At 40.3% G+C, this 26,040-nt stretch overlaps 1 protein-coding gene across 1 annotated transcript; it reads right to left on the bottom strand.

Annotated features, from left to right (window-relative positions):
- On the bottom strand, positions 1–25,495 carry LOC114550703 (carnitine O-acetyltransferase-like). The gene is made up of 14 exons (XM_028571476.1): positions 25,419–25,495; positions 24,880–25,161; positions 23,972–24,087; positions 21,738–21,791; positions 17,821–17,971; positions 12,852–13,026; positions 12,018–12,190; positions 8,848–8,948; positions 7,011–7,130; positions 6,319–6,441; positions 4,826–4,961; positions 4,588–4,650; positions 1,342–1,479; positions 1–401 (listed from the first exon to the last, which is right to left on the bottom strand). The coding sequence occupies exons 1-14, from the start codon at positions 25,443–25,445 to the stop codon at positions 162–164; spliced, it is 1,899 nt and encodes a 632-aa protein (XP_028427277.1). The 5' UTR covers positions 25,446–25,495; the 3' UTR covers positions 1–161.
- Positions 25,496–26,040: the final 545 nt, after the last annotated feature.

The raw sequence follows: 26,040 nt of genomic DNA, 5'->3' as shown, positions 1-26,040 counted from the left end.
ACAATGGTCAGTCCATGGTGCATGTCCATGGTTCATGATTACAATGTTATAGTCTACAATAGTGATTCGTTCAAAACAATGCTGTTCCAGATGGTACTCAAGAATGTTAATAGATGTTTCTTATACTCTCTGCAACAAACACATTTTCCCAAAATGTTGCACTATTGGTTTAAGTCTGGATTAGTTTCAGCTCTTGTAGTTTGTTCCAGCAGGGCCCTCATGTCCAACAGTGCATCCTGCACTGGTTTGGTCATATGTGTTCTATTTTCTTTGCCGGTATTGGATGATTTAAAATTGGCCACCGTGAAATCAATGTGATCGTTCATGATACTGTAGATGATTTCGTTCATTCCTGGTTCTTGAGCGCCAAAACATATCTGATTTCCAGCCTTGCAGTGTACCTGGTGAACAGAGCCAGAAGTGAAAAGGCAGTGGTTAGTAAGGCTTCAAAAACTGAGAACTCTGATATGTGTTTCAGGGAAAAGTACGCTGATAAATCTCTATGGAGGGTTGCCGTGGAAAAAGTTGATCAGATTTCTGAGGCAAAATCCGGGGACATTTTCAGCTCAGAAGCGTAAAGTAGTTTTGGAGACATGCCAAAAATTGATGGCGAAAGATATTCCCCAAAAGTATGCATATGCCTATTTAAAAGTAAGTGCTGTAGTACAACCAGCAAGGGTGCTTCTATGTGCGGAGACAAGTTTGAAAATACATTGGTGGTCTTGTAGCTGCCGCTCTGTAGCAAAGATGGCAGCCATTAAGTGCGAGTAGTGTCCAGAGTTCCACACACAACGTTTTGGAAAGGTAAGTGCTGTAGTACAACCAGCGGGGGGGCTTCTATGTGCGGATTAGTTTTGGGCTTCTATGTGCGGAGTAGTTTTGGAGACATGACTCTCTGTAATTATGACATATATTACATCTATTTTTGGCAAAAAATATTCTCCAAAATTATGAGTATGCTTATGTTTGAAAAGTAAGTGCTGTATTATAACCAGCAGAAGACTAATTATATGTGAGGTACATTTAGAGACATGACTCTATTTAATTATTAAAATATTAAATGTTTTTGGCAAAAAATATTCCTCAAAATTGCTTTTTTTGTTTTTTTGTTTGGAGACACTACATTATTTAATGATTAAATTAATACATATTTTTGTTGTATCTCTTTTCGGTGTTGTAGTTTGTAGACAGTCTCTAAGCACTCGTCTTACAGCCGTCTCACCGCCAGCTGCTCGTAGAGACCAATGTTATTTCTCCAGGTTGGAGGATGGCTCGTTTTGATGAAAATTTGTTTGTAGCTTGTTCATCATTTTATGTCACAGTTTCAACCCTGATCCTTACCTGACTTGGATAGAATCCCTTGTCTAAGGTTTTATAGAAGGAAGTGTCGGTAAAGATCTCAGGCATGGAGATTTTTTCCTCAACAGCCTGCATCTTCAGAGCCCAGAGGTGGCTGTATATGTCATGGCCATTCATTGCCTTTTAGGATGGAGACAAGACAATTTGTTTACAAAGCTGATCACCACATGTTGTACTAAAGGAACCCTGTGGAGTTCACTTGTACACCAAGATACTGTTCTGTTTTTGTCTTTTGCACTAAAATTAATTTTGTAGCCTTGAAGTATAACATGTGTTAGAGGTATTTCCTTTCTCAAAACAAAACCTGGCCTAAACTTAACCTGATTCCTCCTCATAGTTTGGAACCTGCACTGTTTATGATTATGGTTTCTTCTTCCCGACCATTGCTGGTGAATTTCAGGTATATTTTAATACCAGTGATGGAGTAATACTGGAGTGGAGTCGCGATTCTCTGGAGTCGTGACTCAACTTGGACTCGTACACTGATGACTTGGACTCGGGCCCGAGGATTTATGAAATCGGAGTCGAGCATTAAAAAAGAAAAGAGAGCTTAGCCAGAAGGCAAAGCTCTCGATCTACCGGTCAGTTTTCGTTCCTACCCTCACCTATGGTCATGAAGGCTGGGTCATGACCGAAAGAACGAGATCCAGGGTACAAGCGGCTGAAATGGGTTTCCTCAGGAGGGTGGCTGGCGTCTCCCTTAGAGATAGGGTGAGAAGCTCAGTCATCCGTGAGGAGCTCGGAGTAGAGCCGCTGCTCCTTTGCGTCGAAAGGAGCCAGTTGAGGTGGTTCGGGCATCTGGTAAGGATGCCCCCTGGGCGCCTCCCTAGGGAGGTGTTCCAGGCACGTCCAGCTGGGAGGAGGCCTCGGGGAAGACCCAGGACTAGGTGGAGGGATTATATCTCCAACCTGGCCTGGGAACGCCTCGGGATCCCCCAGTCGGAGCTGGTTAATGTTGCTCGGGAAAGGGAAGTTTGGGGTCCCCTGCTGGAGCTGCTCCCCCCGTGACCTGACACCGGATAAGCGGACGAAGATGGATGGATGGATGGATGGACTCGAGCATTCATGATATAGGACTCGGAAGTTGGATGAAGTTTCTGACTACTGCCTAAATTACCTCATGACCAGTACTGAATAGCAACCTGGATTTTGGTGCCACTTAAATGCCTGTGCTGCTCTCTGGTGCTCCGAAACAGATATTAGAGAACACACAACCATGTGACACTAGTTAACCTTATAACTTACAATTGGCAGCAAGTAACGTTAGCCTACCATTAGCTTGTAGCTGCACCCGTTTAGAATGCTGACAGCTAAACGGTGTGAAGTGTGTCTGGTGTTGTTGAAAAAACTACACACTTCCAATTTAAAAAAAAAAAAAACCTGAACAAAAGTCTTGTGGTGTATTCAAAGTTATTTAAAAAAAACGCCTTTTGACATCTTGTGGTTCTTTTTGTCATTTAACAGCCATTTACAGGTGAAATAATTTATTGTTATAGGTTAACATTTTAAATAAATCATTTAAATTTGAGCATATGGTCTTAGCAATAAACAAGCAGTTCTTTAATGTCACAGACTGAAGTTTCTTGTGCTCTACTTTTTTTCTTAAATCTTTTTTTTAAAGTATTGGTTCAGGCACCATTTAGGCACCGGCACTGTTTTAAAAATATTGTTTTAGTATAGAAAAAAAACAAAAACAAAAACGCTAATAGGTCATAAAAATGTCATATGAGTCTGTAACTGTTTCATGCAGGGGCAGGGTGTGTTCTCCACCTGCAACTGTGGGTCATGATGCGCGGCCCCTAGTACTACATGTTCACATTTGAAAGTTGCAGAGCGATGCAGACTCCGACTTTTCTTTAGTGACTTGGACTTGGACTCGAAGACTGCAGACTTGAGACTTGACTTGGACTCGAATTCAGGTCATAGTGACTAGACTCGGACTCGACTCAGACTCTTCTTTGGTGACTCGGACTTGGACTGGCACTCAAACACTGGGGACTTTGATACTTGACTCGGACTCAACAGTTGGTGACTCGACTACAACACTGATTAATACAGTAACTGCTTACACATGCATGTGTATCCCTGTGCACAAGAACAAACAACATGGGGATCCACATGTACAACATTGTTCCATAGCACTAATAGTGGTTGAAAACTTAAAAGGGTACCTTTAGCTTTCTGACAGTTCTTTTGTCAATTCACTGTGACACACAAAGGTTATGAATGAACCGCTAAATCAATCTCCTTAGTAGGAAATTGACCAGTACACTGAAAATAGAGCTGTCCCCTGAAAGTCGAGCAGTCATTCTTTTGGTTGTTGTTCCTTTGTCAGTCAGTGTGCAATGTACATCTGAGGTCATTTAGGCAGAATTAACTGCTGAGTGAACTTCTTGCTTTTCACACAGCTCTCCGGGTTAAAATCATTACACTATGTCAAGTCGTGGCGTCCCATTTGCTCAGTAAAGATGTCTGCGACGGGTACAGGCAGCTGCATATGAACACAAAGCTCTCGATCTACCAGTCAGTTTTCGTTCCTACCCTCACCTATGGTCATGAAGGCTGGGTCATGACCGAAAGAACGAGATCCAGGGTACAAGCGGCTGAAATGGGTTTCCTCAGGAGGGTGGCTGGCGTCTCCCTTAGAGATAGGGTGAGAAGCTCAGTCATCCGTGAGGAGCTCGGAGTAGAGCCGCTGCTCCTTTGCGTCGAAAGGAGCCAGTTGAGGTGGTTCGGGCATCTGGTAAGGATGCCCCCTGGGCGCCTCCCTAGGGAGGTGTTCCAGGCACGTCCAGCTGGGAGGAGGCCTCGGGGAAGACCCAGGACTAGGTGGAGGGATTATATCTCCAACCTGGCCTGGGGAACCTCGGGATCCCCAGTCGGAGCTGGTTAATGTTGCTCGGGAAAGGGAAGTTTGGGGTCCCCTGCTGGAGCTGCTCCCCCCGCGACCCGACACCGGATAAGCGGACGAAGATGGATGGATGGATGGATGGATGTTAATGTATGTGTTCAACATTATTTCTGTGGAGGCTTCAAATAAGCCTCTCCCTGTACTGCATATTTTTTTGAAATGTGTGTTCAAGCTTGTGTGGTTGGATAGTGTAAAAGGACAACTCTTTATAACAAACCAACAACAGTTATTGTATTAGTAAACTGAAGAGCAGAAGCAGAAGTAAACTGCGCATAAACTGAACTGAAGTATTGAGTTTTGCTGTGAATGATACTCACCAAGTTAGTGTACCATTTGTGTGCCTTTATAGCTTTCTCCAATAAATCAACCTTCTCTGAGTTCTGCCCAAAACAGGAAGAAGACAAGAATGTTACTTAACTTATGACATGTAGTCGGTTAGTGTTAATACTGTAATTGCAGTTCACAAATATTATAATGTAAAGCAACCCAAGTCTCTCTGATAATCACATATTTCATTACATAGCGTTACGTTATATAAGAGTTGCAGTGGAAGACCTGTTTTTTGGGGTCATCAAAGGCCTTGACAAAGGTAGCTGAGTCAGGCGAGTTTGAACTGATAAAACCCAAACGGCCCAGTCTGAAGGTACGCATGGAGACAGATTCCAGCGTAGCAGGGATCTGCTGGTGTATTCTGACAAAAGAAAGGGAAGAAATGTTTTCAACAAACTGTTACGACATACAGAGCCCTAAAACTTCTTGACCAGTCCAAATAATATGGAGGTTCAGCAAACACAGTGACTGTAATGTTTCACTAACTATCCAGTTTGATTTTGCTGAGAGCATTTGTTTCCAGCACTACAGTTTCTGGCTGATGAGAAAATGTACTGCTTGTGCCATATCACCTGGTTTCTTTACGACTAAAGCATTGAGCACAATCTAAAAACACATCAATATTAAGACAATGTGATCATTTAGGGATATAGGAGGTATGGATCTCACTAATGTAAGGTTATATAACCTAGTGTTTGAAATGTCTGCATCCTAAAGATGCTAAACACTGGAGGAGAACAAGCCTTGAGCTGATCTGGATCAAAATCGACCAGGAGCTAGTAAGCCCTTTCAAACCTTGAGATATTCTTTCACAAAATCCTAATAGATACTATCACTCTTCAAATTCAGTTCTAAGGAAGTATGGAGAGAAATACACAGGATGTAGGGTATGTCGCACATAAGACAATCCTATGCCTCTCAATGGCACAACCCAGCCATACAGAAGTCAGTTTATTGAAATGAATGGCTTATAAAAGGAATATACATGATAAGTGACTTGTACTTGGATTGAATGTCAATATCCTTCTCTGACCTTGTTCAGATATATAATTTCGAAAGTAAAAGTCATTTTTGGAAGTACTTGCAAATAAGAGATACTGAGGGCCAATTCATTCAGGGCAGGAAACCAGTGATGGAGCTTTTGGAGTTGCCTTGTATAGCACACAGGGCAAGTACTGTATGTTCTATAAAACCTTTAACAGGTTGCAAGAAAATATCCGTAAACAGTTGTGGGTCGTCTGGCAGAGGGACCTAGGATGTGGTTTCATGGATGAGGAATGGTTAAAAATACTATCACTGGGAAATATTCAAGGGGAGGCTAGGGGGACATTTATTAAGTTAATTCATAGGTCCTATTTGACCCCTTCTAACTCCACAGAATGGGATAACTGACCAGTAATTTATGTTGGAAATGTCAAACTAAACCAGGAACTTTTGTACATGCAATTTCGGAGTGTAAACTTGTTTAGCCATTTAAAAAAAGTACGAGAACACATAGGCAAGTGGTTAGGTTCAAGGGTACCTCTATCACCAAGATTATAATTTCTAAATATGTATATGTATCAAAGGCTTTTGTACATCTTGTAAACAAAATGTAAGGATACTGTCTGTATATGTATAGGTAAGTGAACAAAGACTTAATTAACAAAAAAAACACAAATATTATAAAGCCTGTACAAAAAGACATTCCATCTCCACATGACTTTTAAGCACCTCACCTGTAGTAGGCCAGTTGTATCGCCATCTGTACAAAAGCATCAGGGCTTAACTTGTAGGACTTTAAGAACGTTTTCCCAAAATTGTCAAATGTCGTAATCCTTACGTCCAGGTCTTGGGACCATCTGTGGTGGTGGGAATGGGAGACATTTCTGGACAGTGATACTTTTCTTTGGTAGTTTGACAGATTTTTGCAGAAGTATTTGACAATTGAATTGGCAGTAAAGGAACCACACTAAGCTGGTTTAAGCCCTATTAATCAGATGTTTTTGTGTGTTCATGTTCAACTTGAATCCTCCATGCACGCTAAAGTTAGCCATGGTGTTTCACATGGCTCTGTGCTTGCAATTCTCTTCTTCTTATATATGCTTCCCCTAGGCCAATTATGTTCTTCTTATATATGCTTCCCCTGGGCAATATTAATAGGAAATACTCCATACAAATTCACAGTTATACAGATGATACCCAATTATATACAGTATATATCAATCAAGCCAATAGAAATTAATCAGTTACTGTAGTTAACCCTCTGAGCCATCTTGGCTCTGCCCTTGGTCTGCATCGGCAACGGCATTTTTCGGCTTTTGAGAGCATGTAGACTTTTAATATGAATCCTACACACTGTGGTATAAGTGAGACCCAGATCCCTGGGTGTCTATGTAACTATCACAACTACTGTAAAAGCTGCTCTCACATGTCCAGGTGCCGCTTGGCCTCCTCAATGTCCTTCTTGAGTTCTGGTGTGATGTTGAAGTGTAGTCTCTGGGGTACGGGCAACGGCTCCAAGGGAGACTGCATCACCTGTTGCTTTTTCCTGTTTTCACACACAAAAGAAAATAAATGATACATAGGATAGAAGAGAAGGGAATTAAATGAACAACAACATTAAAATACATGGATATACTAACCAATCACATCTGACAGCTGACACAACAGGAGCAAATAAGTCTTAATTAGCCAATACTGACAAATAAAATAATACCTGGATCTAAGATCCTGCAGATCCATTTGGGACAATGTTGATTTAAATGTCTGATTTGATGAACCGGATAAAGTAAGGCTTAGACAAAGAAAGCCCAAAAAACAAAGAACTAAACACACAAAAGAAAAAAGCTGAATGTTTACTGGAACAGACAAGATGGCATAGAACAAAGGGGAAGACATAGATATACAAGGGAGGCTGGAAAATGAGGTTACCCTGAAGTTACTCTGTTGACTCTTCCTGCCTTCTCCAAAACTTTGAAGCAAATCGTCTTTGACTGCACTAATTGCAATCTTTAGGAGGAGGGTTGCACTCAACAACTCAAAAAATCCCTTTATTGTCTTCTGTAAAAAAGGGTCTTAATTTTGTTGAGTGTGACCCTCTTCTGTCATAAACAGTCAATATTTACCACTTTATTTTTAGCTCAGTGGACACTCCACACGCAAGGAAATGCATTCAGTATGTTTTTTAGGCCCATAGACTGCAAAAATAGTGGACGTAGCATCAGTGACATCGTCCATTGGTTTATAGACTGTGGTTTTGATGCCTGGAGTTTGGCAATGGGACGTCACCATCTAGTTATTTTTAAATCCAGACGTAATGATTTTTGATGAGAAGGTGAAGCTAGGAAGGATGACGTGGCAAAGGCAGTGTTGTTTATGGTTGCAATGGCACTAGGTAAAGCTAAAAAAGAGAGAAATTTATTGATTTGTAACCCTTCTAAAGCGAGTCATCCAGTGGAGATTTAATGTTGGGTAAACATGGATTTCCAGGTACTAGTGCCATTCATCTGCATGTAGTACAGAACATCTAAAAACTTTCTCTTAACTTACTAACTACTGGTAGCGCTAGCTAGCTCGGTTGGCTGAACGCTAATCAAGACATTTTAGGTGACCAAAATTTTCCAATTAACTTTGATGAAGTGAAAACACACAGTGAGAGGGTCAAATTTTAAGATGAAAACATGGAAAAAACCCAAAACAAGTTCATATCTATTTTACTGTACACAGGGTTTCTATCATGATTGCCATGTCAGCACGCCTTAAATCACCCCCTGCTTTATTGTTAATTTTAAAATAAATAGGACCATAATTTACAAAATGATCATCATGCTGTATTGAAGAAGACGATCGATTAAGGCCATAAAGTACTTAAGAAAATGTTTACTGATGTAATAAATCAAGTGAGAAGGAGGGTCGTTTTCTCAAACCGACTTCTTATTGCGGTGGTGTCGACCCTTGCTGGAAATGATATAGAATGCAGTTTCAAGGCACTTTCACATGGGCATAACTTTTCAGAGTAACACTGAATATAAGCAGAAACCTTGTTTAAAACATAACTCCACAGGGTACCTTTCAATAGCTCTTGTTGTAGACATGTGTGTGATTTAACAATGACAGAAATTCTTCCACCTGTCCACGCCACAGCAGGATGTTATGATTTGAAAGTCTATGTGTACTCTTTGCCTCATTGCTGAACTTTTTAATCATTAAAACAGTAAATCAAATGCCTACACCTACAGGAACGTATTTAATTTTAGTCAACTTACATGCCAGCTAACAATGTCTCGCACATGTTCATGACGACTACACCATCAGCATTAGAATTTATGGTGTTTGTACCACATGTCCCGTCTTCTCCAATAATTATCTGAAAAAAGTATAAGAAACAATTAGCAATGCATCCCAACTCATCATATGTCTGTTTGTTCCTGTATGTGCCGTGTTGCTGAAGTTATTCTAATTAGTAAATGCTAAAGGGAGAAGTTTAATATTAAAAATAATAATAATACATTTTATTTATATAGCACTGTAAATGGTACTCAAAGACACTTTACAGTAAAACCAGCACATATAGTAAATAAAAAACAGATAAGCAATAAAAACAACACATAAAACAAGCATATTAAAAAGCAATTAAAAACAATTAAACCAGGTGAGAAATGTAAGACTATTGTTATTATGTGTGGAAGGCTAATCTAAAGAGGTGTGTTTTGATTAGTGTTTTTAATTTGTCCAGGTCAGGACAGTCACAGATGTGTATAGGTAGGGAGTTCTAGAGGGAGGGGGCTGCAATGGTGAAAGCTCTGTCACTCGCTCACTGCACTTATCTGCTGTCATTGCTGTAGCTACAGTATGCTTACATCCACACCACCTTCTTTAGCTTTTTGAGTTAACTTGGCATAGTTTTCTGGTTTATATTGTGTCGATTTTGTGCAATGTCTTAATGATTCCCCTGCTGCAGTTGACATTCCAGTGCCTTTATGTGAGCAAAACACAATTTTCCGTTGGAAACCATGGGTTACAAAAGGATTTAGGGCAGAGAGTGGCAGACAAACCGGTACTAAATGCATTTTCAGACTGAGAAGAAAGAGAGACAGTTAACCCTTAGATGCATAAGTGGGGTCAAAAATGACCCCAGCGTTTGTTTTTTTGTTTTTTTGTGGTCAAAAATGACCCCAAGCATTTTCTATGGAATTTCAAAGGTTAATTCTAGGAGCCTTTGATTTTTACCAACTGTGACTGTCAGGTATACATTTACTGTTGATCCACACATCTAATGGCAGCATTCTCACCACCCTGAAGGTTATTTTTACTAAATGTTAACATTATTTTTAATACTCTCTACCAATTACTGATCTGATCACTGCTACTAACAGTGCATTAGTGTATTCCTATGTGAAACAGTGCTTACCAAAATCCCTTCATGTTTACTTTACTTTACCTCAATTCCCTTACCATGAGTTAAGTTATACAAATACTTTAATAAGTTTAAGTTGGAAGTATTGTTTAGTAGTAAGTAGTTTTTTCAAGAGGCAGTGATGTGGTTAGTTATATAATTTCTAACTGGTAACCACCAACATGTCAGAAAGGTCTGTTGGCACTTTTACATTTCAGTTGAAAATTAATTTCAGTGCTCAACATTGTGTCAGTCAATTATAATGTATCACGATGACATTCAGCCTTGATGAAACTAAATATTGGTGTGTTTACATTTCCTGTCAGTAGCTGGGATGCAACCATAGACTGTAAATATTATGGCTGCAACTTATGGTTATTTTTAATCAATTAAATGTTTAGTCTATGGAATGTAACAAAAGTTACAAGCTATAAAGACAAGCACGTTTTGCAAGATTTCATGCGCTTTCAGTAGAGCAAATACGATTTCAAAATGATTTATTATTTTTAGTAGTGGCTCTAAACCTGCTAGCATTTACAGCATTTCTCAGTAGTTCGTGAAATGGTCACATTATTTAATCTATAGATTCATGTACAAGGACACGTTTTTGTCATTTTTTTGTGTTGGTGAGGACGATTTTTAAACTAATGAATTTCAATGGGAAGCATATTTCGTGATCACAGCACGATTACAGTAGCGAGTAGTATTAAATGCAGAAAATCCAAGGAGGTTAGTTGGGTGTTGGATGGTTCGAACAAGACAGGACTTTCACCCCGGAGACCAGGGTTCATGTCCCAGCATAAACCCCAACCGTCCCATTGTTGTGGCGCGTCGGCATCCCAGAGACCTGGGATTGCGTCCCGGCGTGTGGCGTGTCCTTTCACCGTGCTTCTTTTCCTAAACCCAACCGTCCCGTTGTTGTGGCGCATCAGCGGGGCGTTGGCGTGGTGTGTCTTTTCCCCGTGCTTCTTTTCAAAAACCCAACCTCCATATAGATGCTTCCCATTATATGCTGACCACACGAATAAATGACATGCTCAGCAACGAGATAATCGTGTCTGTGTACACGAATCAATAGATTAAAAATCAAATATTTAAAAATAAATAATTAGACATGCACACTATGTGAATATACTCTTGATCACAATCATGAGGTGTGTGTGTGTGTGTGTGTGTGTGTGTGTGTGTGTGTGTGTGTGTGTATGATATTGTATTGTTAAGTAGTAAGTCGTTTTTTGACTTAAGATAGAAATTTATTAAGTTTACTGCATAAAACGCATTCATTCTAATTGGGGTCATTTTTGACCCCACTCATGGAAGAGTGTTTGTATTGGTAGGTCATGCATCTAAGGGTTAAAACAACTTTGACAAAGAGAGAGTGAATTTAATTAAAAGTATTTAACAATAAAAGGTTTCTTCTGGCCATCATTGCCAGTGTTGCCAACTTAGGGACTTTGTCGCTAGATTTAGTGACTTTTCAGACCCTCTTATCGACTATTTTTTACAAAAGCAGCTAGTGACAAATCTGGCGATTTCCTGTTGAAGCACACAAGGTCTTTCTCTCTTGTGGCTGCTAAAACACTCACCTCGCTCTTCTGTTCGGTGACTGAGAAGTTCCCCTCCAGTGCAGCACTGTGCAGTCAGTTGGAAGGGGAGGGGGGGCAGGGTGTGGGGGCCGGGCTGGGCCACATATACTTAAGTAATAATTATAATTTAATATAAATTCCTATGATGACTTTGTTGTTCATTTGGCTAAAGTTGTATAGTTCTTTCTATCTCCCTTGCTCTTAATATCTGTCTTTCTGCACCTTACACAACCACAAAGCTTTATGCAAATTATTGCATAATGACGTCACCAATATGCAAATGAACATATAACGTCATCTAGCTACTTTTAGCAACTTTTGGAGCTAGTGCTAGCTACTTTTATTGTAAAAGATGTTGGTGTGTTTTTCTAATTTGTAATATCTGTCCCCATTACTCGTGCCAGAAAAAAAACATCAGTGTTTTGTTTAAAAACTGTCATAAGTGTTATATCACCTGCAGCCCCTTGTCAAACCAGCGGTTTCCACTGTTCCACTGACTTCCTCCTCCATGCAGCACTTGGTCAGTGGCATTGTTGTGAAACGTCTCACCTGGAGGCATTGCTCCATCCAAACACACTGTGAAGATGCCGCTTTGGATAGCCAACACTGACTTTTTGTTGGTCTTATCTAATAATAATACAAATAATAACTTATAATACTTATTTAGCACCTGTAAAAACAGAGTTTACAAAGCAAGGCAAAAGCATAACAACAGAGAGCTAAACAGTTGGGCCAAACATTAGCAAGACACAAATTTGGGTTAATACAGACAACAAGACAAAAGAGTAATCAAGAGAAGACAAAACAGAAAACAATTAAAAAACTCCAGGAGGACTTCCAGTGGCTGCAATGTTGAAGGAGGGTGGAGGCAAAGTTGAGAAGTTAATAAAAATAAATGAATAAATAAGAGAGGCCCACTAAGAAGGAAAGTGCAAACAAACGACAAGACAAAGGGAATTACGCCGGGGACTCCACGGCGGGGAGGAGGAATCCGTAATATTAACAGAGATATGTAGGCTATGACAAGAACACCCACACGCAGACAACATAGGGGCCTTGACAAGATTGGAGGCAAATGTGTTGGAACTTGTGGAAAAGACTGCATCATTGGAGCAACGAACAGTAGATATGGAAGAGAGGCTGTAAGATATGGAGGCTAAGATATCGCGGCTGGAAAGAACAGTTGGCCTTCTACTCTACGTTATACCGTTCCCGCAAGATCACTTTTTTTTACCGTGGATAAGTTGATTTCACATGTTCTCATTAATAAGAGCAGAGTTGTTCTCACCCTTGATGAGGTCGATGTAGGTTTTGCTCCAGATGTCACGATGCTCTGTGGTGAGGATGCCGACAGGCTCCATGTTGTTCTGTAGTGAGGAGTTGCAGATCTTCTCCAGCTGAACACACAGCTGATCAACTGTCAGCGGAGTCCCATCACTGTTGTACACGTCCAGCACAAAGAACTTAATCAAAGGGGAGAAAAGCACATGAAACAGTATTTATTTGCACATATTTACATTCATGTACTAATTTTTAATGATTTGAAAAAAATAATAATAATTAAAGCTGCAAGCAGCAATGACGGGCCCTTGCTCCTTGCCCAGGGGTTACTGGCAGACGCAATATCACATGTAGACCACACATTCTAAGATTCATGTAAATCGGAATAACTTTTTTTTTCGACACCCACCTACAGGAAGTTGGTCCTCCATAAGTTGTGCATTGTTTTTAGCTATCAAAAATCTTTTTATAACTTTTTGTTGTGGGGGTCCTCCAAGTCTATTTGCAAGTTTTCGTGCCGATCAGACTCGCGCTCCAGGAGCAGTTAGACAAAGTAGGTTTCCCATATATCGATATATTGCAGATTATTGAAATAAAATTAAAACAGCGCCATCTAATGGGTGATTGCTGCCATGTTTGGAACAGATGCTAAACTGGCCATGTGAAACAACTTTTTCAAGTTTCGGGGGCAATCGGAATAATTGTTGCCAAGATAACGCAACTTCCTGTTTAGACAGGAAGTTGCTTAGACAGGAAGTTGCTGTAACTTGCGCATTTTTTCAACTATCATAATTCTTTGGATAACTTTTCGTCATAATGGTCAACAGATACTACCTGTAAAGATTCAAGAAGATTGAAATGACGGCCTAGGACGAGTTCGAAACAATGTAAAACACCTGAAAAATGCATAATTAAAAAAGGCCACCTTCCGGTTGGGCGGAGCTAATGAAGGTAAAAGGGAAATATGTCCGCAATGATTAGAGCAATATGTATATTAAATCTGGTTAAGATCGAAGCAACGCTGTCCAAGTTGAGGGCTTCCACGCATTAGGGGGCGCTATGGTGCGCCTCGCACTTTCATGCTCGGGCCCTAATTAAAGCTGCAACACCTCCTTGCATGTCGGGGATACTGGCAGACGCCGCTCCTCGCGACCCTTGGGACCGTGCGCAGCAGTCAAACACTGCAAATCATCACCAATGAAAAGGGAACTCTCTGCTGAGTTTAATGATACCTCTCACAAGACTTTACCTTAAATGGGTCACCAGTTATGAAAGGGGGCGTGGCTTAAACATAGGGGATACTGGCAGACGCCGCTCCTTGCGACCGTGCATTTGTGCAGCACTCAGACACTGCAAATCATCACCAATGAAGAAGGAACTCTCTGCTGAGTTCAATGAGTTCAAATGTTATGAAAGGGGGCGTGGCCTGATTACATGGGTGTGGTTAAAGTATAGGGGGCAGCTCAGTATCACATGTAGACCACACATTATAAGTTTCATGTAAATTAGATGATGTTTGTCATATAAGGCTGATTTCCTGTTGCAAGCAGGGGGTGCTATGACCAAAAGTCAATTTTGGCTTATAGATGTCCTAAAGCCTGGACCCTTGTCAATTATGAGAAATTTCAGGCAGACATGAAAATGTACACTCAAGTTACAATAACTTCTTTGTTCATTGATAAATGCTCAAAATGGCTGCCATGCCCACACCATTGGACGAAAAGTTTTTCTTTTAATAACTTTTAATCGTGAAGGTCTTTAGATGACACAGACCGAATTTGAAGTTGATCAGATGAAATCTCTCAGACTAGTTCTTAAGTATAGCACTTATAGTTTTAGGCCTTCTTCCTGTACCCACTAGGGGGCGCTATGACTTTGAGTCCATTTTGGCTGGTAGATGTCCTCAGGGTTAGAGTCTTATGAATCATGAAATGCTTCGAGCCAATTGAACAATGTACACTCAAGTTACACCCACTTCCTGTTTCGATGGCGAAACACACAAAATGACAAAACTTTTCATCTTTACGGTCTTAAGATGGTACAGACCAAATTTGAAGTTGATCGGATGAAATCTCTAGGAGGAGTTCGTTAAAGTATAACGTGGAAATGGCCAAAATCCCACTAATTTCGAACTTTCAATTAAAAATGGCAGACTTCCTCTTGGGTTTAGGGTATGCTCCAATCAGCTTTTTTGTACGTCTTGACATGGTATATATGTCTACCATGTTTCGTTAGTCTACGTTAAACGTACTGCAGGGGCTCAATTTGTTTTGTTTTTTTGTAGGGGGCGCTAGCAAGTAATATTTGTGTGCCTATTCCCTAAACCCTTAAAATACGTAAATTGTCACCAAGGTTGAGGCAACCGCCAATTTTGGTGAGTTTTTGAGTATATTAAGCCCCTCAAAAAGGCGATTAATTTGCTGAATGAAGGAATAATAATTATTTCTTCAGTTTCAATTGGGCCTTTGCTGCTCGGGCCCTAATAACAAGAAACAACAATCTGGCAACAATCAGACTACTTCTTATGCTGTGTCCAGGAGTAAGTTGCTTTATTAATGATTATCCACTTTTAGTTAGGGAAGGTGTTTACGTAGGTGGACCTTTCAATGCATTAGGCTGTGAGAAAGTGAAAATGGAATTCGTGAGCAGAAAAAGTGTTGTTCGGCAGTACTTTCAGTCAAAAGAAGGCGATTCAAGTCGAGCTACATGTTCAATTTGCAATGCCGATTTGTCTTGTGGTGGCAAGGACCCTAAACAATACGCAACATCAGAATACGAGTTGTGCATGAAGGAAGCAAGAGAGAGCAACAAAGCGGGAGTATGCTTGGAGGAAGCTTTCTGCCGACTGGTCATCGGTGAGGTCCACATGGACGGCTCTTGAGGCCATACAACAGAAAACAATCCCCCAGACCTCCTTCTTTTAACAGCCTCTTTCATCTCCAAAACGGTCAAGGATTGTATTGATTGATTTCAGTACACTCTTGAGGAAGATCACTCATTACTTGCTGGCACATCTTGGTTCTTCGCTTTCTGCAGGTGTTCCTGGGCTGGGCTCCTCCTGAGAATAGTGCCGAGAACGCCTTCCTCCAAAGTCCTACGATCTCTACAGCAACAGAGGGGTTGATCTCTCTGGCAGTTTTCACAGGCCAATCTGGCAATTTCAAATTCAGGCAACTTCAGACTGATCCTTCAGCACGCTCCTCAGGGGTTGCCCCCATTTTGATGAGGTCGGCGATGTTCTGTCTTCCTTCGACCCACCTCCAGCTCTCTACTGATCCGGCCTTTTGGATTTCTCCAATCCGGTTGGCAATAAATGTCTGATAGCCATAACTATCTTTATGGATGGCTCCCAAGATTGTCTGACTATCGACAAAATGGGTCCACCGATCAACCTTGATGTTGCAGTGCTTCTCGAAGTAAGTCTTCAGGCGGGATGCGAAGACAGCCCCGCACAGCTCTGCTTTAATGACATCACCTTTCTGGTCTAGAGGGGTGAGCTTGGCCTTTGATTCAACCAGCTTCACTACAACTCCATCTTCTGTTTCCCAACATAGGTAAAGAACTGCTCCGTAGGAAGCTTCACTACCATCAAAAACGTGATCCCCATAGGGTGACCTATGGTTCGAAGAGGTGTGAGACACTTGTTGAATGTGAGTTGGCCAAGCCTCACGTATTGCTCAAAGAGTTTTATTGCAGCCTCTCGAATACGTGGCAAAAGAGGATCATCCCAGGTGTCCTTGGAGGGGTGGTCCCTTCCTGCTTCCTGAAAGAACCCTGCGATCTGACTCAGCAGCATGTCGTTGTGTGAGAGGGTCGGGGGTGCTGCCTCTTATCTAATTTTCTCTCAGATCCAGACCAGTCCTCATCTTTCCTCGCCTCTTCGAGAAGTTCACCGACGTCAGCACACAAAGTTTGTCAGATCCAGGTTCATATCCCAATCCCAATGCTTTATTCTCCTTGTCCCGCATCAGGTTGGGGGTATCAGGTGATGAAGGTGGACCTCTTCATCCTTCAGCCACACTGAATTATACATTTTTTTTAACATCGCCAAGAGCAGCATACAATCTGCTCCTGAATCTCAGCAGATCACCTCGGATTGGGTCGAGGACATCAGGGCCTTTGTGCAGGAGGTTGTTCAGGCTTAAGCCTTTAAACTCCTGGCTACTGATCCAAACTATCCTCACTGGCGTTGAGCTAGAATGAGGATTCGGTGCAAGCAGATGTCTGATGTACCAGATTGGGCAATTCCAGCACTTGATCTCTTCCTCCATGATCTTGATGGCTGCTCCTCTCGATACCATCTCGCGGATCTGCTCTCCATAGGCCACTTTACACAGAGGCTCTCTTGCTGAAAGAGCTTTGTGCTGTTGAGCGCTTTCCTTTTAGGGCCACTAATTCTGCTGAAGCCATCTTCCTTTTCCTGCACCGACCAAGGCGCTGTTACACAGAGGGGTCTATTCGGCCTATTCTTCTTCCCTTGGTGCACGTTCACTGGTCAATGCTGATAGGGCGTTGGCAGACTTAGCGTTGACCTTGGTTTATTACTGTTCTGTGTTCTCCCCACGGAAAGGGCAACCCAGTGTACGAAGGATATTACTCGGTATTCCACATTTGTTTGTTTATTTCTTTTTGTTCACAAAGGGAAACCAGGTACATATACAGTCTATGATCGCTACCCAGTAACTTCAGCCGTACAGACAATAACGTTAATTAGTTACATTACAACATTTTGTTTATAAGAAACGAGATGAATGAGGACAGAAACGTCAACATAAATATTGACGTTTCGCGTCAGGTTCCTGATCACCCTGTCAGAGTTGTATTCGCTATAACGACCACCTCGCTCTACATTATCCCTTATGTAGAACATCAATTTAGAACATTAAGTCTAATTCACCAGAACCCGTTAGTAGTTGTCCTATATCACTTTTTAATCGGAATTCACCCCGACCATGGTATGATGTGATGTTCCTCACCTGACAGTTGTGTGCTACAGTGATGTGTTTCTCTGTGTAGAACTCCAATGAGTCTTTCTCCAGACCAGGGACAATGCAGGATGACAGAATCTGCTCATACTGCTTCATACACAGCGGCTTCCCTCTTATGTACTCAGCTGGCAGTGTACCACTGCAAACATACAAACATGAAACATTAACTCAGCCATTCAGTGTCGTATACAATTCTGGCCATTGATGACCCTGAAGCTGCCACATCCAGTGGCTGTTCAGGACCACTTTGAGTAATGTAGCTCTGCCTCCATCTTTAACGTAAGTTTAGTCTCTTCACCTACATAATAAGAGAAACTAAGGAGGCCTACACTAGCTGGAAGGTAGTACTGATTAGGGGTGGGCGATATATATCGTTGATGATAATATCGTCATTGTTGTGTTAACAATGTGCAAATTGACATTATCGAGAATTTTACTTACTTAGAAAAAAACACTTCAAAACATGCATTGGAACCGATTGGAACACTACACATTCACGCACGATTGTGCAGCGCGCTACTAGCTCTCCTGTCGGTTTATATTTATACAAGTACAGCCACACTGAAATAATCAATACAGGGCTATGATACAACACAGCCGTTACGAGAGCCTTCCAGGCGGCTCATAACATCCCGGAGGACATAGCCAGATCGGCTGCTCCAGGTTGTTTTCGGGGCTAGCACGCCGAGCTAGCTACTGGCAGGATGAGAAAATAAGTCCAGAGGCGGAGCGGAGGACTGCATTTTTGTGCACAATGAATGGAGTACCGACCGCAGGATTGTTGCCCAGCACGTCTCACCTGACCTGGAGCCCTGTCGGTAATATACAGGCCATTTTATTTACTACGAAAACTGCACACTGCTGTCTACGTAGCCCCTGATGCTAACGTTAGCACAAGTTTGGCTCACTGCTAACCATAATGAACAAACTGCAGCGTGATCACCTGGAGGGGACTTTTACAAGGCGTCCTTAAAGTCTGTAGCCTACTCCCCAGCTTTTTTCCAGCATGTAGATTGTGCTACTAGAAGGAAGAACACGCTAGACCATGTATACTCTAACCGGCAATTTCCACTCTGCGGAACGTCTCTGGAACGTCTCCGGAACGTTGACGGAGTCATTAGGTTTCCATTAAAGTCAGTGTGTGTATTTCCACTGACTGCGGAACGTCTGCGTCCCTACTCCGTCCCAGTTCCGTCAGTCCGCAGCAGATACGCAGAGCTTCTATTTTTGACGGACGACGGAGAGCTCTGCAGCAATTCAGCACATGGCAGATAGTAAATAAATATCCGGTTAATTTTCAAAATAAAATACACTGTGCTCACGGCGGATCATATTTTCCTGCACTACACCTTGAAAACACAGCACAGAGTCGTTTCCCCTCTAGTCCTCTGAATGGAAACAAACTGTTGTTGGTTTTGTGGTTCTATTCTACCTGAATTCGCGACCCGGTGGGTATTGCCGGACGGCGGAGCACGCAGCAGACACACAGCGGAGCCGGTCCGCAGCTGTTACGCATCAAGTGGAAATCCCCGGTAACATCAAGAAAGCACACAGAACTGCTCCTCTCCCTCGCCTGGGCCAGTCAGATCACATAAACTAATCCTGATCCCAGCATAAATCCCGGTCAGAAGGACTATCAGAACCTGTCCTGACAATGCCCTGTCTCATCTCCAGGACTGCTTCCAATAAGGACATGGTTGTGTGCAATATGTTACAGAACAGAGCCCTTTGTTTATTGTTATGATTTCATCTTGCTTGTATGCTGCACAATTTACATTACAGCAGAGGTGTACAACTGAATGTTTACTCAGAGTTCAATCTTCCTATACTAGTTCAATTAGTATTAGTATAGTATTAGTATTTTGTCTTTGAATTGTTTTTACTTGAATACTTAAATTTAAAGAATTATTTTAAAGAAAATAAATAAGAACTGTTTTCATTCAACATTGTGCCCATTTTTATCATCAGTGATTAAGTAACTTGGACTTTTAAAAACACATTTTTAAAGGATATCGTCTAATTATTGTTATCGTCAAAATCTGAAAAAATATCGAGATATTATTTTTTGTCCATATCGGCCACCCCTAGTACTGATATAGTCAGCTCACAGTTCGCTGTTACCCATGATACAGCATTTGATGCACACACAATATTTTTAATAAAGATTGAATGAAAACAAACTGTTGTTGATTATATTGTTCTTTCTAAGATGTGCAAAAACTGTTTTCAGCTTTTGCCATTTTGTTTTTGTAATAGTGTTACATATAAATATTGGTGCCAAATACAAATACCAAAACTGATCCAACCACAGATAATAGTGTTCTTATAAAGACAGATTAAATGTCTGAACTTGGTTGAACTTTCAACTTAAGTTGAATTCCAAACACCCTGTAACGTCATTTGTATCCTATTTGATACACAACATTCAGTGACCTCTATGTCATCCACATGATCAATACTTTCCTGAAAAACCTGTTATATGCAATCTGATGTTTTCTTCCCCTTGGTGCATCCTCCATGAACTACAGGCAGTAGAGGTCCTTTGAATATAAAATAAATAAAATGGCTGCCCTCATTCACCGACCTGTAGATGTTTTGCATGCAAATCTTAGATACTTTTTAAATAATTAGGCTACAGTAATTTCTTTAAACCAATCATAAGCCAAACAAATCAGCTGATCGATTTAACAGTTGATGTTGTGTCTCTGTTAAGCCTAAACAGGTTAAGTTAGGCAGAACTCATTAATTGATTTCCTTCAAAAACTGCCTGCTTTTCTTATTCATTTTGAAACATCAATCCATGAATCCATATCTTAACCTCATGATCTGTGATAACCGTCATTTATTTTGCCATTCAGTCCAATTATCTGATTCTTTTGCTCTCTTAACCTGATTAATAAACTCTTTTGTTTACTGATAAAGTCGTCGTCTGTCTGTCTTGTTCATGAGTACAATTTTGCAGCTACAAATTTCACAGTATCCAATTTAAAACTGAAATACTGTATTTGTTGATTGGAATATCTTTTGTCATTAACTTATGTTATACTTAAGATTTTATGGTTTATTACAGTCAATCTGAGTGACTTCTGTTTTTAAACGAGGTGGTGCCCTATATTAAATGAGTGCAAATTGTATTCATCTATTAAGCTGGTTGACAAAACTGAATTTGAAATGAATCTAATCAAAATCTAATACAGGTGTACTAAACCATTGATTCACGTTACAATACTGAGGGCCCTTAACAGTCCTAAAGTTGCATAAATTAGGACTGACTGGAAAGTTGAGACTCTTGTTGATTCAGTGAGCCCAAGTGTATTCATCTATGATGATGTTAGTCCCCATTGGAGCCATTTCATTCTAGTGAGAACATTTTCTGAAACTTTACAGCCACAAACTAGATACATTGTGGCATTCAGATGCTTTTTGGCTTTGTTAATTTGTTTTTGTGTGTATTTTCAGATAGAAATAAAGTACACTGTATAAGATACCAAAATGTTTTTTTTTTAATACTTTATTTTACATTTTGTCAAAAGGTCCAAAAATACTTTGGTCCAAAATGTTCTGGCCATTACAGTATTAGTCTTATTTAGGGTTTACTGGAAATAAACATTACAATTCTTCATAGAACTGATGTTATACTGTATATCTGGCTTAAGATAACATCATTTTAAAAAGCATATCACTGTTTCCAGGCAGCAGTGGAAACTACTGAACGTTCTTAATGTTAATATGTAATGCGACTGCTTCTACTGCCAAAAAAACCCAATCAGCTTAAGGTAATATTAAGATTAACAGACATAGCTTATTACATTGTGTTTAACAATAACTCATGACAGCAAATAATCTTAATAATAAAGATATTGCGTGTCTGGGGGAAAAATGAACATTTTAAGCTTAGTACTCACTTCTCAAACATTGTCTTAAATTCCAAAACAGCCGTAATTATTTGGGCAGCACACCTGGACAAAGAAAACATGGTTATTCATTTTAATGTTCAAAAGGAATTCTAAAAATTTGAAAATGAGACTTTATTTATAAAGGAATGGTACAAATTACAGAAGCTGAGATATCCTGACTTTTTGTTCCTCATATAGGTCGATCTCCTAAAACTAAAAATTCTGTCTCAAGGACAATCCAAGATGACCCTGATAGGGTTGGGTACTGTTCCCTTTTTTTCCAGAACCGGTTCCGATAAAGGTACCTCAAATTCAGTTCTGGTACCCAACGGTACCTTTTTTTCGGTACTTTCCCATTACGGTACTTTCCTGCATAACAACAATTTATTTCAGTTGTAAAAATAATTAACCTATTTATCCAATATACTTACTACCATCTTGTTATTTATTAAGAACATTTTACACACCACACAAAATAAGAAAAAACAGCATTAGATCAAATATTTTTTCTTGTCTCAAACTGCACTGAAACTTTTATTCTTGTATTTGTATCTTATTCTATTTTAGCCTTTATCTTAATCTATTTTAGTTTTTATTTCATATATCTTTTTAATTGCTCTTTAATGTTTTATGTTAAGCACTTCAATTTCCTTTGTTGCTGAAATGTACTTTAGAAATAAAGTTGCCTTGCCTTACAATCTCAAGCATGTAAATCAGTCAAAAGGGCATAGCGAACAATGTTGGGCCTACAATCTCCAGCCTGTCAGTATGTCAAAAGGGCATAGAGAACACTTTGTGTCTTTCTAATAGTACGTGTCCACATACACGTTTTCACGGATGGAATCCTTCCTAGAAAAGCATACTACTGAACTTGCTACCAGTTTATTTTCACTGACCACTGACAAGCAAAGAACCGCGATGGCTGCAGCTGATTGGACGAACGCGTCACGTGGGGCTGGCTTCTCCCGAATTTCAAAACCGACCATAATGGTGGCTCATTCGGAATACGATCTTTTATGTTACAAAAATAGTTCACCGAAACGTGTTTCTGAAAACATTTTAAGCGAGAAATAGACCATGCAGTTTCTGAATCTGTCTTCATTTCAGATCGACAAAGGTCAGTTTAAAAGATTTTTGTCAGCTTTTGAGAGGCGGTGAGCCGTGTCGGACGTTCCTCATTTGCATAAAGTTGGCTGATGCAAATGAGGAGTGGGTGACTCGACGCCCCGCTTCTCCAAAGTCCCTGCGACGCTACCAGAATACATTGCACGGCTGCTCCCGTAGAAATTAATGGGAAACAGTGAAATGATGCTGACAATGGACACACAGAATAAATGGAGGTGTAACTGCACTGCGACTTGCCATTATATTCTAATGCAGCGAACGGTGTCTGCATGGAGTTTTCAAAAGTCTAACCACATTTCCATGATGATTCATCATGTTTATTAATTAATAGTAAAGTTATAATTTTATAATTAGTTCAGTGTCATCAAAAATCATTAGTTTATATAAATTAATATAAATTTGGGTAGATAGTTTTGCAAGCCATCTATAAACATTATTTGAATGGCTTTTCCAAAGTTGCATGTAATGCTAAACATAATTAGTTAATTAATTAGCGGTTTAAATTACGCAACATACACTTGGCCCCATTAAATCTTTTTTTGTTGATCTATAAAATAAATGAATATTTATACCCTGATGGTAGCTGAATCATGTTAATAATAATATAATAATAACATTATAGCATTAGGCTACAGTGTTTGGTACAGTAAAATAACTGTTAACTCAAATGTTATTAACTGTGTTTATTAGTGATGGTTTTATATATATATATATATACCAACATTTCTTCTAATGTTTTGTTTATGGTAAATGGTGAACATAGAAGTATCCGAGAGGGTTGTCCCTCATGATGCTATACTCTCTGGCCATTGAGCCTCTCTTGAATCAGCTCACACAGGGTCAAAGGGTTAACATTTTCAGAAATGTTCATTTTAGTTAGCTTGTTAGAATATGCTGATGATGGCAAAGTTTTCATCACAGGTCAAACAGATATTGAAACATACAAACAGAAGCCCAAGGGGATGGAGTGCTTGGGTATTTTTCCTGAATACAAACTGGACAGGGCTAATAGAAATGGTTGGTGCTCGATGGTATAGATGGCCCGATGGTCTAGATGGGCTAGATGGTCCAGCCTCAGTTGTCCTACATGAGGAGGGTTCTTGTGTGTGTGTGTTTACCTTATTTGTTGCTTTTTGTCCCTGAAGTCCATTTGTGGAAAGATATACCCAGACTTTGAAGAGCCCAACAAAGTGTTACGATTGTCGAACTCAACCTTCATGAAATGGTCTGTCATCTACAAAGAGTTACAAAAGTATAAGTGACAAAAGATACATACAGACAGACAAAGTATTTTGAGTTTGTGAAGACGCTGGTGCCTTTAATTTATGTAAAATTTTTCTGGGCATTGTCTGTCCAAATTAAAGGTAGAGTAAGCAATGTAAATCCAATTAAAGTTTTGTCAAATTCAGCGAATATCTCACTTGGCTCTCGATTTTTGTTGTGTGAGCTGAAAAAATAATCTGGTACTCCTACACAGCTTTGGCTGTGTAAATGGAAAACAAACAGAAAGGAGCAGAAGAGCCAGAAAACACTATTCCAGCGATTCAGGCGCCAGTTGCTCGAGCAAGACAGTGATGGGGGCGGGACGAGGCAGCACACACATACAAACACATGAAGGACGAAGAGCCTTGTTAACATCAGTGAGGTGTTTGTTTTCCCCCTGAGTGGCTTTCCAGTGGTAGCGATAGTTTTCTAATCCACGCTTTAGCCAACCCTCTGTCTACAGAACCACACTCTCTCTGTCATAGACCTAAGTTTATAAGAAATTAATTTTATTTCATTGGTTTAAATGCAGTCAAATCATACGTTGTGAAGTAAAACATTATTTAGTCAAGACAATCATTATTTTCTAAACTTGGAAATCTTATAGAAATCCCATCCCGCACTGTGTTTTGAGCTCTCCGTCACTGGCAGAAGATGTCTGAATGACTGATTTGGAGCTAAAACACTGCAGAATGTGTGAGCAGGTCACCCCCATTGTGTCAGTGAAAGGGTCTAAAGATGTAGGTGTAGTTGTTGAGCTCACCCAGTTCTCAACGTTGTCTGCTTTCCTCTCCAGGCTTCTCTGCAGTCTTTCTCCAACACCTCCTGCTTTCCGAAACTCTTCCATCAGCTCTTTTGTGCGCTTCAACTCTTTCACCTCCACCATGGGCTCCATGTAGCTCAGGTAAATATCACAGGTCTGCTGCAGAGGAGGGGGGGCAGGCATCTTGGGCAGTTCTTTCTGCTGGCTCAGGTTTCTTCCAGCAACCAGAGTCGATGATACAGGTTTCACCAATTGCCCGGGCTTCACCATCCCCACCTTCACCTAAAGGACACAACAATGTACTCAGGGTCAAAATATTAGCCCTATAACCCAGAAAATGGTTACTCTCTGAAAAAAATAACCTATCATTTTAACCCAACACAAATAACCCAGAAACTGGGTTAAAGAAATAACCCAATAGTTTTTAGAGTGTAGTTTTATGCATTCATAAACAGATGTACCCACATGATGTTGTCTAGCTAGTGTTATTTCAGGTAGCTACATTCTAGACATTGTAAACAGGCAGAATTTTTACTTACCAAAGCCCTGCTGCAAATTCTCAACATTGTGCTTTTCAGAGAAACCCCCACAGACTGAAGTCAGACACTATTTACCAATTAAATGTGTTTAAGGAATACAGGTGGATAATGTCTGGAAAAGAAAAGCTTCTGCTATATGAGAGAAGTTGGTAACAACGGCTCTGCTGCCAGGTCAGTGATCTCACTATCTGACATCAACTGAATATAAGGACTGGGGCAAGAACTGAGCAAAACTTTGTCTTTTTCCACGCCTTAGCCTGCAGTGTTTGTCCAACTCAGAATCACGCCAAATTCAAAATAAATTTGAACTATTCATTTATTTGCATTTTACTCAGTTTTGTTTGAATAAAATCAAACATGGATGTTACATCAATCATCTGCCTCACATTTCAGGACAGCTGTTTTCCCAAAGGTTAAGTCCTGTTTAAAATCATCAGTACTTAATGAACGATACCTAACCCAGGTTGATTTAGCAGTTGAACATTGTTTTTGCGTTACTGAGCATGCATACTTTACTGAGCTGAAGCTAAATTTAGCTTCTCTCCAAAAGTTACATCATGAGAGAATCGGGGCGAATGACACAGGGAGGGCACCATTCTCCCATGCCTTATGTTATTCTGAA

This window comes from Perca flavescens, chromosome 24 (assembly GCF_004354835.1).
Source record: "Perca flavescens isolate YP-PL-M2 chromosome 24, PFLA_1.0, whole genome shotgun sequence".
Taxonomy (NCBI): domain Eukaryota; kingdom Metazoa; phylum Chordata; class Actinopteri; order Perciformes; family Percidae; genus Perca; species Perca flavescens.
This window is presented reverse-complemented; position numbering and strand designations above follow the sequence as displayed.